At 48.4% G+C, this 11336-nt stretch overlaps 1 protein-coding gene across 1 annotated transcript; it reads right to left on the reverse strand.

Annotated features, from left to right (window-relative positions):
* Positions 1-227: 227 nt before the first annotated feature.
* LOC104258411 (phospholipase A2 inhibitor 25 kDa subunit) lies at positions 228-6425 on the reverse strand. Its single transcript, XM_059834192.1, has 5 exons — positions 6340-6425; positions 5031-5147; positions 2752-2901; positions 2473-2613; positions 228-575 (listed from the first exon to the last, which is right to left on the reverse strand). The coding sequence occupies exons 1-5, from the start codon at positions 6386-6388 to the stop codon at positions 352-354; spliced, it is 681 nt and encodes a 226-aa protein (XP_059690175.1). The 5' UTR covers positions 6389-6425; the 3' UTR covers positions 228-351.
* Positions 6426-11336: the final 4911 nt, after the last annotated feature.

Raw genomic sequence — 11336 nt, forward strand, 5'->3', positions numbered from 1 at the left:
CTTTGAAACATCACTTATCCTGAGATAGTGGATGTAGACTCTAAGGCTGTCTTGAGAGCGCCCATTACCTGTGCAGTGTATGGGCACCTCGTGCTGTCTCCCCTGGTCCCAGTGTGGACAAAACACTCAGAGAATGTAACACAAAACCAACCACAATTGAACCTATGAAGCCTTAAATCAGATTAAATCAATGAGGAAACAAAAGAAGTCTTTATTCTGTGAAATTATAAAAGAAGAAGAGCTAATCTGAAAACAAACTCCACACACAGGAGAAGCCACAGCAAACAGGACTTGACGCAAACCACCGCTGGAGTTTGTCATGGGCTTTGCTTAACCCAATACTAGAGAGAGTCAGAAAAGTACCTTCTCCAAGATGAAGCCTGACAGGACAGGGAAGAAGAGGGTGTCTGGAGGGGCAAACCCAGAACTCACTCTGGCCAAAGCAAGAGCTGGTTTGCATTGGAACCGCCTTAACTTTATGTCCATCATCCCCAAATTGTTTTTTCCATCTCCTACAATACTGCATTCAGAAATGGTGGTACAACCCTTCATGGCGGCTTTCAGAGACAGTCCACCTACACAGAAGAAGTACATGCCGTGTGTCAGGGGAACCAGTCTCCATAGCTATTCCCTCCCTGGCCAATGAGGTCCCCACTTCCACCCCAAGAACTGCCCAGTCCTTACGTCTAGTCGGCTCCAAACCCACCAACCCATCCATCTCTGTTCCCAACCCCCAAAGGAACTTGAAGAAACAGCAAGGTCACCTTGGTTGACTTGAAATATAAAGGGTTTAGGGTTTGTCTTTTCTTTCTTTCTGCTGAAAAAGGTGATTTTTTTAAAAATCTAACCATTTTCAATTTAAAAATTGAAAAGCTTTTAAATAGTTTTCTTCCTTTCATTTAAAGATTCTTCTGTTCAAACCTTGCCTAGCTTTCTAAAGAAACCAGGGCTGTGTTACAGTACTCCAGCGGTTCATTTTCTCCTTCTCTCTCTGACCCTTTCATGATATTCGAACTAGATGACAATCTCTCAGCCAAACTTGACATGGGGATGAGAAGTCTCAAAGTCGTTAAAGGCTGAGCCATTTATTCAGATAAGTCCATTCTCTAAGGCCTTACAGGACTTAGTCAAACCAACAGAGAAATGCTGCTCACATGCCCACTGAAACCTGAACTTGTCCTTTACCAGCACTGGAGCATCTACCCGAGAAGGTGCTGGGTGCCTAACTCCCCATTCAGATATTCTTGCTCTCGTTGCTTGCTTTTGCTTACGCTGCTCATGTTTCTCTGCTGCACAGGCTATGGAGGTCTGGAATATTCTGCTGGACGTTATCTCAAATACAAATAACACATAAGGGCACTTCATTAGTTCCTCACCTTCCTTTGCTCCCCTACACCGCTGCTTCCTCTGCACAGCTCATCACACCGCACAGGTCTCCTCTATTTACAGTGGCCAATCAATCAATTCAAGACAAGTTAGGAGCATTTTTATTTCAGTGGTGCACTGAATTAATTGCACCACTCTATTTCCATTGCTGTGACTAAGAAAATGCTTGTTTTCCTTCATGTTGTCTCTGTGAAACACCTTCTAATTCAGGGTTTGGACAACACATCTATAAAGTGTATAGCAAAGACCTTCAGGGATTGTATCATCACCTGGCAGTATTATCAACTCAGAGAAAACTTCATCCATAACTACACACAGGATAATATTTTTCAGCCTGCTTCTACAGCAGGTGCCACTGCCCTTAATTTCCCTGTTATTTTTCCTGCCTGCTGGAGCATGGGTGAGACTGCTATGAAAGGTGGAAGTCTTTTACCTGTGGCAGGGGAGGAAAGGGGAGTGAGCAGGGAGCTTGCTGTCTACTTTCCTATCTCTACGGGTCCTGAGGTGGGAAAAAGGTTTCTGAAGGAGAGTGTTACGTGCTGCTGGTGACCCCAGCTGTTCAAAGGCTGGAGTTCACTCACAGGGAAGATCTTTGGGTGCCCCAAAGGCTCAGCTGCAGCGTTCAGGGAGAGGGACCTGTCCCTGGCTCTCTAGGAGCAGAGGCACCAATGCAACAAACAGTGTCTTTTCCCCAGTGGCCAGCGTTACCTCATGAGAAAGCCAATGGCTCTATTAGTTTCACCTGAACCTCCACTAAGTAGGCAACTGTCTTAGATCCAGATTCATCCTCATGCATCCTAACTAGGGCCAGCAGGTTCAGGGTCTTGGTCAGATTTATTACATGCCCATGTATCAGTTCTGCTCTTGACATCATTTATGCCATGCTATGAGGAATCCCAACAGTTATCCATGCATGATGGGGAAGGAGGAAGCTTTAAGCATGTTCCCTTTCAATTCTGTGTCTCTTCCTCTTTTTTTCCTTCACACTTTTTGCCCATTTTTATTTCTCTGTGATGCTTCATCTTAGACTGGTTTCACCCACTTAACCAAACAGATGAAAGATAACCCTAAATAAAAGGCAGTTACCAGAATTCATTAACCCAGCAAGGTCAACGCACTGGGTTTCGGATCCAGTGCAGTTTACAATTTCGTTACCGCACTGAAAGGAATCCACACTGTAGCAGGCGGGACACTGGTATCCATTGGGCACGTTGTCCTCTGGAGGTACTGGAAGGAAAGAGATGGGTAATTGGTTTTAATAAGGGAAGGAGAGGAATGAACCAGGTTACAGCTTAGCCTGGAAAGCCTCACCTCAGGTTGGGGCAGACAGAGAGAGGACGGGGTATAAGGAAAAAGGGAGCTTACACGAGACAGAGATTGTTCGACAGTCATCGCCTGTGCAGCAAGCCAAGTGGCTCCTTGCTTTTACCTTCCCATAGTTCATAGTGATAGGGCCAAGCTCGCAAATGTTGGATGGCAGGCAGGACTTGATGGATGAAGGAATTGCCATCCCACCTGTAACGAAGTGGAGGGCAGCACCCAAGTCGTTAACCACAAGGTAACTCACAGAATCACAGAATCATTAAGGTTGGAAAAGACCTGTAAGATCATCAAGTCCAACCATCAACTAACACCACCATGCCCATTAAACCATGTTCCACAATGCCACGTCTACACGTTTTTTGAACACCTCCAGTAAAGGTGACTCCACTACCTCCCTGAGCAGCCTGTTCCAATGCTTCACCACTCTCTCAGTGAAGTTGTGCCTCCCCTGGCACAACTTAAGGCCATTTCCTCTTGTCCTGTCGCTAGTCACTTCGGAGAAGAGACCAACACCCACCTCTCTGCAACCCCCTTTCAGGTAATTGTAGAGAGCGATGAGGTCTCCCCTCAGCCTCCTCTTCTCCAGACTGAACAACCCCAGCTCCCTCAGCCGCTCCTCATCAGACTTGTGCTCCAGACCCCTCACCAACTTCGTCGCCCTTCTCTGGACACACTCCAGCACCTCAATGATCTTCTTGGAGTGAGGGGCCCAAAACTGAACACAGCATTCGAGGTGCGGCCTCACCAGCGCCGAATACAGGGGCACGATCACCTCCCTGCTCCTGCTGCCACACTGTTTCTGATACAGGCCAGGATGCTGTTGGCCTTCTTGGCCACCTGGGCACACCACTGGCTCATATTCAGCCGGCTGTCAGTCAACACCCCCAGGTCCTTTTCTGTGGGGCAGCTTTCCAGCCACTCGTCCCCAAGCCTGTTGCGTTGCCTGGGGTTGTTGTGGTCCAAGTGCAGGACCCGACACTTGGCCTTGTTGAACCTCATACAATTGGCCTGGGCCCATCGATCCAGCCTGTCCAGATCCCTCTGCAGAGCCTTCCTACCCTCCAGCAGATCAACACTCCTGCCCAACTTGGTGTCGTCTGCAAACTTGCTGAGGGAGCACTCATCCAGACCATTGATAAAGATATTAAACAAGACAGGCCCCAAAACTGAGCCCTGAGGGACTCCGCTTGTGACCAGCCACCAACTGGATTTAACTCCATTCACCACAACTCTCTGGGCTCGGACATCCAGCCAGTTTTTTACCCAGCGAAGAGTGCACCTGACTAAGCCACGAGCCACCAGGTTCTCCAGGAGAATGCTGTGGGAGACAGTGTCAAAGGCTTTGCTGAAGTCCAGGTAGACAACATCGACAGCCTTTCCCTCATCCACTAGGCGGGTCACCTGGTCATAGAAGGAGATCAGGTTGGTCAAACAGGACCTGCCCTTCATGAACGCGTGCTGGCTGGGCCTGATCCCTTGGTTATCCTGCACGTGCCCTGTGAGCGCCCTCAAGATGAACCACTCCATAATCTTCCCCAGTACCAAGGTCAGGCTGACAGGCCTGTAGTTCCCCAGATTCTCCTTCCGGCCCTTCTTGTAGATGGGTGTCACATTGGCAAGCCTCCAGTTGTCCGGGACCTCCCCCATTAACCAGGACTGTTGATAAATGATGGAGAGTGGCTTGGCAAGCTCCTCCACCATCTCCCTCAGTACTCTTGGGTGGATCCCATGAGGCCCCATAGACTTGTGAGTGTCCTGGTGGCATAGAGGCCACTAACACAACCAAGTTTGCAATTGTGTCAGGACTCAGTACTCATCTTTGGCTTATCAACCATGCGGACATGGTGATAGCTTTAGCCCTGGTGGTCCCCGGCAGCCCAGGCTGACTGGTGTCCCCTTCCCTGCTCAAGGAAGGGAGTCAGATGCAGGCCAGTTTCTCCCTCCACTCATGGCCAGTGCACTCTCAGTGCTCGATGCCAGCAGCTTAGTGTTCCTCATGGTCCAGCCTCTCAACCCAACTACTCACCTTAGCCAGAATTAAAAGCCAATGTCTCCTCCCAGTATGTTGCCTAGGTCCTCCCCTCCACAACTAAGAACCAAGCCCTCCCAATAGGAAACTGCTGCTCAAGGTAGAGGAATAGAGAGCTTTTCCCATCCCGGACCATCCTGATCTCTGGATCCTCTGTCAATGAAAAGGAAAATGAACAGCTTACCCAAGGACTCACCGTAAGGCCAGTGACAGAGGTGGGCAGAAAGACCCATCACCCAGCCCCGCTCCGAAAGCCACGCTGGCACACAGCCATAGCGGATGTCTCACCTACCTATCATGACCTCGTGAAGAATGATGCCGCAGGTATCTTCACCACCACTACAGGTTTTCATGGGGCCAGAGCAGCTTTTTCCTATGCTGTGACAAACCTCACACTGAAGGGAGGTCCCTGGGGAAAGAAGGAGGACACATTCCTGGGTAGCAGTCATGAGGGATCTCACTTCCCCTTTCATCGATGTTTTGCTTCAGCATTTGATCAGCACTTTTCACATTCCTCTTCCCTTATTTTCCCTGTTCCATTGCTCAATTTGTGAGTTCTTTTTTATTATTTCTATTATTATTTATTCTGGTATGAATTTGAATTTGAGCAAGCAAGAGGAAGCCATTTTGGGATAGCATTTTACATTTTAACCACCAACACCCAGCCATCTTCCCTTGTCTTCTATACGATGATGTTTGCCCAGTTTTTCTGGGGTTGCTAAGGAAAGCATCCCCACAAACCCCTCTGTCCTGCCAGGCATTCAGGTGTCCCTGGATTCCCAGGCCCCAAATCCTCTCTTTGCAGTGAGCAGGGGCACCCATAAGTCTGGGGATCAAGAGACTGCCAGCGGGTGCTATGTACAAACTGGGGAATGGCATATCTCTTTGTAGGCATTAGGGGAAACCACTTTACCAGCTGCCTGCTGGAACATCTTAAGCAGACCAGAATATCAGGCAGTCAGCAAGAAACAGAAAGGAATAAAGTGTTTATCAACAGAGGAAAAACAACATGTCTTCCCTGACACACACTCGTCAGGACACAAGGGTCCAGCATGTAGGTTAAGAGGTCCAGGGCATGTGTCAGTTCCCTAAACCCAGGTGCCATCTGTGACACCTACATGGGGTGGCAGGGTGGCAGGTATGACACGAGACCTCCAAGACACCAGTGCTCTTCTGGAGCAGAGCTGAAGGACAGCTGAGATGACATATAATGTCTAAAATGTCACACGACCCTGGGCATGAGCAAAATAAATGAGCACCTAATTTTGTGGTAAATGGTAGCTGGAGACTGATTCAGCCGACCAGAAGTCCGTCTGCCTCAGAGTAACCTGAACCACTCCCGTGAATGTCCCAGCTAAATCACCAGTGACCACCACAGGAGCTTAGACATCCAGTTCACACTGTAAATGCCTACACCTTCTTCTGCACATTGGCTCACAGCACCAAAGATCCCCCGAGACCAGTCACCCCTCTGCAGTGCAAATCCCCCTGGATGAGGGGTTCCTATGGCTCAGACAGCAGGAACAGCCCCACGCGCGGAGCACCCATTCCCAGACAACTTCCACGTCTCGCAGCCCCGCAGGTCCCAGCAGAACACTCACCTGGATCCAGGAAAGCCAGGAAGAAACTGAGGCCAAGCGACACTTTCATGCTGATGGGATGTAAGCACAGGGAGCTGCCAAGTCTTGCTGAACACAGCACTGGGTGCCACAAAGGCTTTATAAACTGGAAGGAAACAGGGTGTTTTGGGGAAGTGGAGGTTGGGGAAGTGCTCTGAAGAATATAGATACTGCAGAGCACTAGCACCAGTGTTTGTTTTTTTCATTTAAAGCACAAGTTCTGCCTTTTCCTCCGTATGAGTAATGCTGTTTGTCTTTCCTCAGTCTAGAGTATGCAGCCTGTGGGGAAACACTGGCTTGCCTGGGGTCTATCAGGAATTACTCCAGTGCAGACTTTGTTTGAACAACATTCAGCTTCTGCCATACATATGAATGATGGAGAAGAAACCCCTGTTGTGCTCTCACCGTTAGGCCCAAAGAAGCAAAGTGTAGCAAGGGCCAGCCAGGAATTTTCCTTGTGGCTGAGTTTTTGCTGGCTGTTTTCCCGTCTCCCTTCCCATCAGACAGTCAGGAGCTCTCATGCCAGTGGCAAAGCAGACAGCGGCAAAGCAGTGAGCTTTCTCTCCAAGCTGGCGTGCAGCTTCTGTTTGCAAAATAACTGCCAATGCACACCTTGGAGCAGGCTCAGTCAAAGGTTCCTGGGATTGAATATGTCAGAGCTGCGAAGCGGGTCCTCCAGGTTGTGGGCTTTGATATAAAACACTTGGAAGTTGCTAAGAAAGTCTTCTATTGTACCTCTGGACTTTAAATCAAACCAGCCAGCAGGGAGAAAGCATCGATGTGGCTATGAGACAGCCTGGTCACAGCTTAGGTAACGTTATAGCGGGTTTTGCATGCCCTGAGATCTCGTGATGAGCTGATACCAAGCAGCAGGGACCAACCTGCCATTGGCCCGAAGGTTCCCTGCCCCATGTACAGGTTTTATCAGGATGTGCTGCCTCACTGAAACCATTTCCTACCCTGAAGATATCCTCTGTACTCCTGTCCTGCACCAGATCAGGCACAGCCAGATAGTATGTGGTCTCCAGGACTTTTTGTGTTGACAGCAAGGAAGAACTGAAATGCCCTTGTGTCCCCTCTCAACTGCAGTATCAATTCCTTGGGCGAGATATTGATCCAGGCAGACTTTTTGCTATGTAACACAGCAGAGGTGCTGGGTTCATCTGGCCTCCAGACACAAGGGCAACCCAAACAACAAGTCCTCCACAGCAGGGGCATGCAGACCACAAACACAGAGGGGTAATGAGTAAAAAATACAAGGTGCAAGGACCTTCTGCGGCTCACCCAGTCCATCCCGCTGCCCAGGACAGCTTTAGCCCAGGACAAGGGCTGCCTGTGGAGATGTATCATGTAGCAGGGAAATCCGGTTTGCTGGGGAGGGAGTCTAACCTTGAACCTGGCAGGACTAGGTGTTTGGTGAAGAGCAGAGAGGGTTTCACTGCTGAGGTTTCCTACTGATGTGCAAATGAGCTAAGCGCTGTTCCTGGCTCTACCAAAGACCTCCTGCAAATCCATAGAGAAAAAGCACAGATCTCGCTGATGTTTCCACTCACTCTTTTGCTTTGATTTTTTGTTTCTCTCTCCCACCTTACTATCTGCTTTTCCCACTTGGGACAAACGTCTTCAGAGGAAAAGTGGTCTTGTGACATTTCCAAATATATTGAGTAGTCCAGTGACTTCTTAGCTAAGCCCACAGCACTGTGAGAATGAAAATTAGTGCAGTCACACCAGATAAAAGCCTAGGTCCCCTAACGTCCATAAAGCTGGTATCACAAGAAGGCAAGGGAGAATGATATCGTCACCTTTAATTTCTTTTTCAGCTCAGAAATGGTTTCATGCTACAGTAGATACGTTATAATGAAGTCAAACTTCTGACTGCAGTCATCTAGAATTAAAATGCATTCCTCATTGGTCTTAATCCTCAGACTGAATAAAACCCTGTCCCCAGGCAGGCTGGGGTACTCGGATCAGGGTGATCCTGCCATTTAACTACGTGTGGGTCTGTAGATACAGAGAGGGAGATGGGTGGATGTGGCTGTCTCTGGTGATTTTGATTTCATGCCCTTTCATTTAAGATGATTACTGAAGTGCCTAGGGGATTTTCCCTGAATAACATGACTGCACTAGCCCTACTGAATTATACTCAACTCACCTGTTTTCCACCTCTTGTGGAGGGAGGGTATGAAGCCGCAGCCTTTTCATGTGCATTTTTAGAGATGAAACCAAACAGAGCAAGGAGGAACCATAATCTGCAGCAATAAGAGACTTGGAAAATAAGACTTATGAGAGAAAGTGGAAACAATAAAGGTGCTCGGGGACACCCAGTCATATCACATATATCTGCAAAAACAAGGGCTGAATAGGAAAAACTATCACAGGAGGCTTATATTAGACATTAGGGGAATTTTCTAACAGTGACAATAGTGAAGCTGACTTCCTAGAAAGGTGTGGATCCTCCATCTTGAGTGGCTTAGAAAACCAGGCAAGACAAATACTTATTAGAGAATTATTTAAGCTGATAGGATTCTGCTCCAGGGCTGAGAGATGCTCTCTCTCAAGATCCTTTCTAAATTGGTTCCTATAGTTTAATTTCATGGTGTGCATGAAGCACCTGTCTTCTGCAGCATGTCCATGTTTCCAAAAGCAGAGGAGGGTGATAATACGATAGTCACATTCTACAGGGAGATGAGGCAGAGGCTGGGGAGGTCAGAGAAATTTGTGAGGTGAGAAAAGTTAGAAATCCAAACCTGAAAATAACATTGGCAGAAGGTAAGAAGAAGGGAACATGTTCAAAAGAAAGATGTTCAGCAGAAGAAAGATGGCCATCTAGCCTAGAGCATGGACAAAAATCATATGTGAATTTGTCATGCAGGTTTGTGGCAGAAAATGCCAGTGGGTTTCACAGAATCATAGAATCATTTAGATTGGCAAAGACCCTTAATATCATCAAGTCAAATCATTAACCTAACACTACCAAGTCCACCACTAAACCATGTCCCTAAGTGCCACATCTACACATCTTTTAAATACCTCCAGTGACGGTGACACAATCGCTTCCCTGGGCAGCCTGTTTCAATGCTTGTCAACACTTTCAGTGAAGATTTTTTTTCCTAATATCCAATCTAAACCTCCCCTGGTGCAACTTCAAGCTGTTTACTCTCATCCTAAGAGCCCAGACATAAAGATATGCCATCAAAGCATGAAGCTAACGAATCAGGTTTACATCACAGCCAAAGAATCCAGGTCAGAAAGCTCTGGAAAAAGTAAGAAAAGTGGCAAAGGTGTGACAAAGAAAGGAAAATATAGAAAGGGCTGGGGGTGCACAGCTTGTGTAGGAGATGCTGGAAAAAAGCCTTATACAGACCTAACTCCTGGAGTTGAAACGGAAGGAGATGCTCAAGGGAGCATCAGGGCAATGATGGCTTTAAGAAAGAAGACGTGAGATCAGAGCTAAGGATAAACCCTCTGATGGTGACATCAGCTAGGGCTGGGATGAGCACCCTGTTCCTGTGATGAAACACTTGAGAACGGGCCAGAAGGACAGCATGTGCCTGGGTCGAGGGTGAAGACGACACAGCCATGGGACCGGGCAAGAGCACTGCAGCTGCCAGCCCTCATCCCTCGCAGTTGCTGCTGCTCCGAGGGATGGCAGCAGTGTGACAAAGGCTCCCCTCCCAGCAGCTGGGAAGCCAGCAAAGCACTTTCTGCAATGGCAGAAAAAAACAAGAACCTAGGCAGAGACCTTTGTGATGCAAGTGCTCAGCTTGGAGGCACAGCTCACACTGGCAATCTAAATCCAATTGAAGTGTCTCACTAAATGCCTCGTTTGCAGATATCCTGGTCTGTAGACACCCTTTGAGGAACAGGCCATATTTATTTGAGATTCACTGGAGGTCACTAACTCTGTGAAACCACATCTAACTCAGGAAGCCCCATCACTGAAGTAGCTGAGGCTGGCAGAGTAGTATGGAGACCAGAGTATCATACATGTTCGCTCTGTTCTTCCTCTTCCTCAGGGCTCTGCTTACATCCACTGGTTTTGGTTTGTTGTTTTTTTTCCAGGCTCCTACCCCCAGCAGAGCATGGGTACTGCATCCTAGAGCCAGCTCTAGGGAGGAGCATCTCTTCAGTAAGGGTCAGCCACCCACCAGCTACAGCTCGATGGGGTTGGGGTGGCTGGAGAGGAGCAGAGCAGCCCCCATTGTGCCAGCTGCCACTGCTGGTAGCTGAGCAGAGACAGGGAGCAGGTGAGGCTCAAATCAAAGCAGAGACCTAAGGAAGAAAATGGTCACGTGCATGCTCCAGGTCATGGATGATATAGTCAGATGCATGTCACCATGTCAGGTTGAAGCCCTGTACACAGGGTCCTTGCATGGCCTGGGAGGTCATCTGGGTTCAGACGGTCACCCAGGCTGGTGGTAGCCACCGCAGTACTGTCACCCAGTGTCCCCACATTACCAGGACACAGCTCCAGAACCAGGCTGGAGGGGCCATCACACCCATAATAGCCATTTTTAACTACAGTGTGCCTCTTTTTCTTCTTCTGTTAGAGAATGGTCCTGACTCTTCAGCCTCTCAAGGCTAATATTTGGGCTGTGCTAACATGGGGCTGCCTGTGGCTGCAGGACCCTTGTACACCCCCAACAGCTCTACTACCACCAGTAAGAGAGAACAAGTCTAACAGTGTCCCAAAAGCCCAGGCACAGCTTCTGTGGGAGCAATAGAGCAAGGGTACGTCCCTTACCTCCCTTTACCCATGGTGCAAGAGGACAGAGCCACAACATGTTGGGACATTTCAACAGTGAAGTCATCCACAACCGATAAAAAAGCTGTAGAAGAAGAATCAAACCCACCCATTTTCTAAGCTGATTCCTTGTTCTCCAGAAGAGAGATTGGCAAAACCTGCCAATCTGGTTAACCAGGCAAGGAAACATAAGATAGCAACCCTAACCACCCCATGCAGGGATTTGTACGCCTGT

The sequence above is a fragment of the Gavia stellata genome, chromosome Z (genome assembly GCF_030936135.1).
Source record: "Gavia stellata isolate bGavSte3 chromosome Z, bGavSte3.hap2, whole genome shotgun sequence".
Classification (NCBI taxonomy): Eukaryota; Metazoa; Chordata; class Aves; order Gaviiformes; family Gaviidae; genus Gavia; species Gavia stellata.

Excerpts from the sequence above, each read along its gene's own strand:
- LOC104258411 (XM_059834192.1), bottom strand. The coding sequence starts at position 6,388 with ATGAAAGTGTCGCTTGGCCTCAGTTTCTTCCTGGCTTTCCTGGATCCA. Across the intron at positions 5,148-6,339 it reads CCTGGCTTTCCTGGATCCAG|GGACCTCCCTTCAGTGTGAG; the intron begins GTGAGTGTTCTG and ends TTCTTTCCCCAG. Across the intron at positions 576-2,472 it reads TGCTGGGTTAATGAATTCTG|GTGGACTGTCTCTGAAAGCC; the intron begins GTAACTGCCTTT and ends TCTTCTGTGTAG.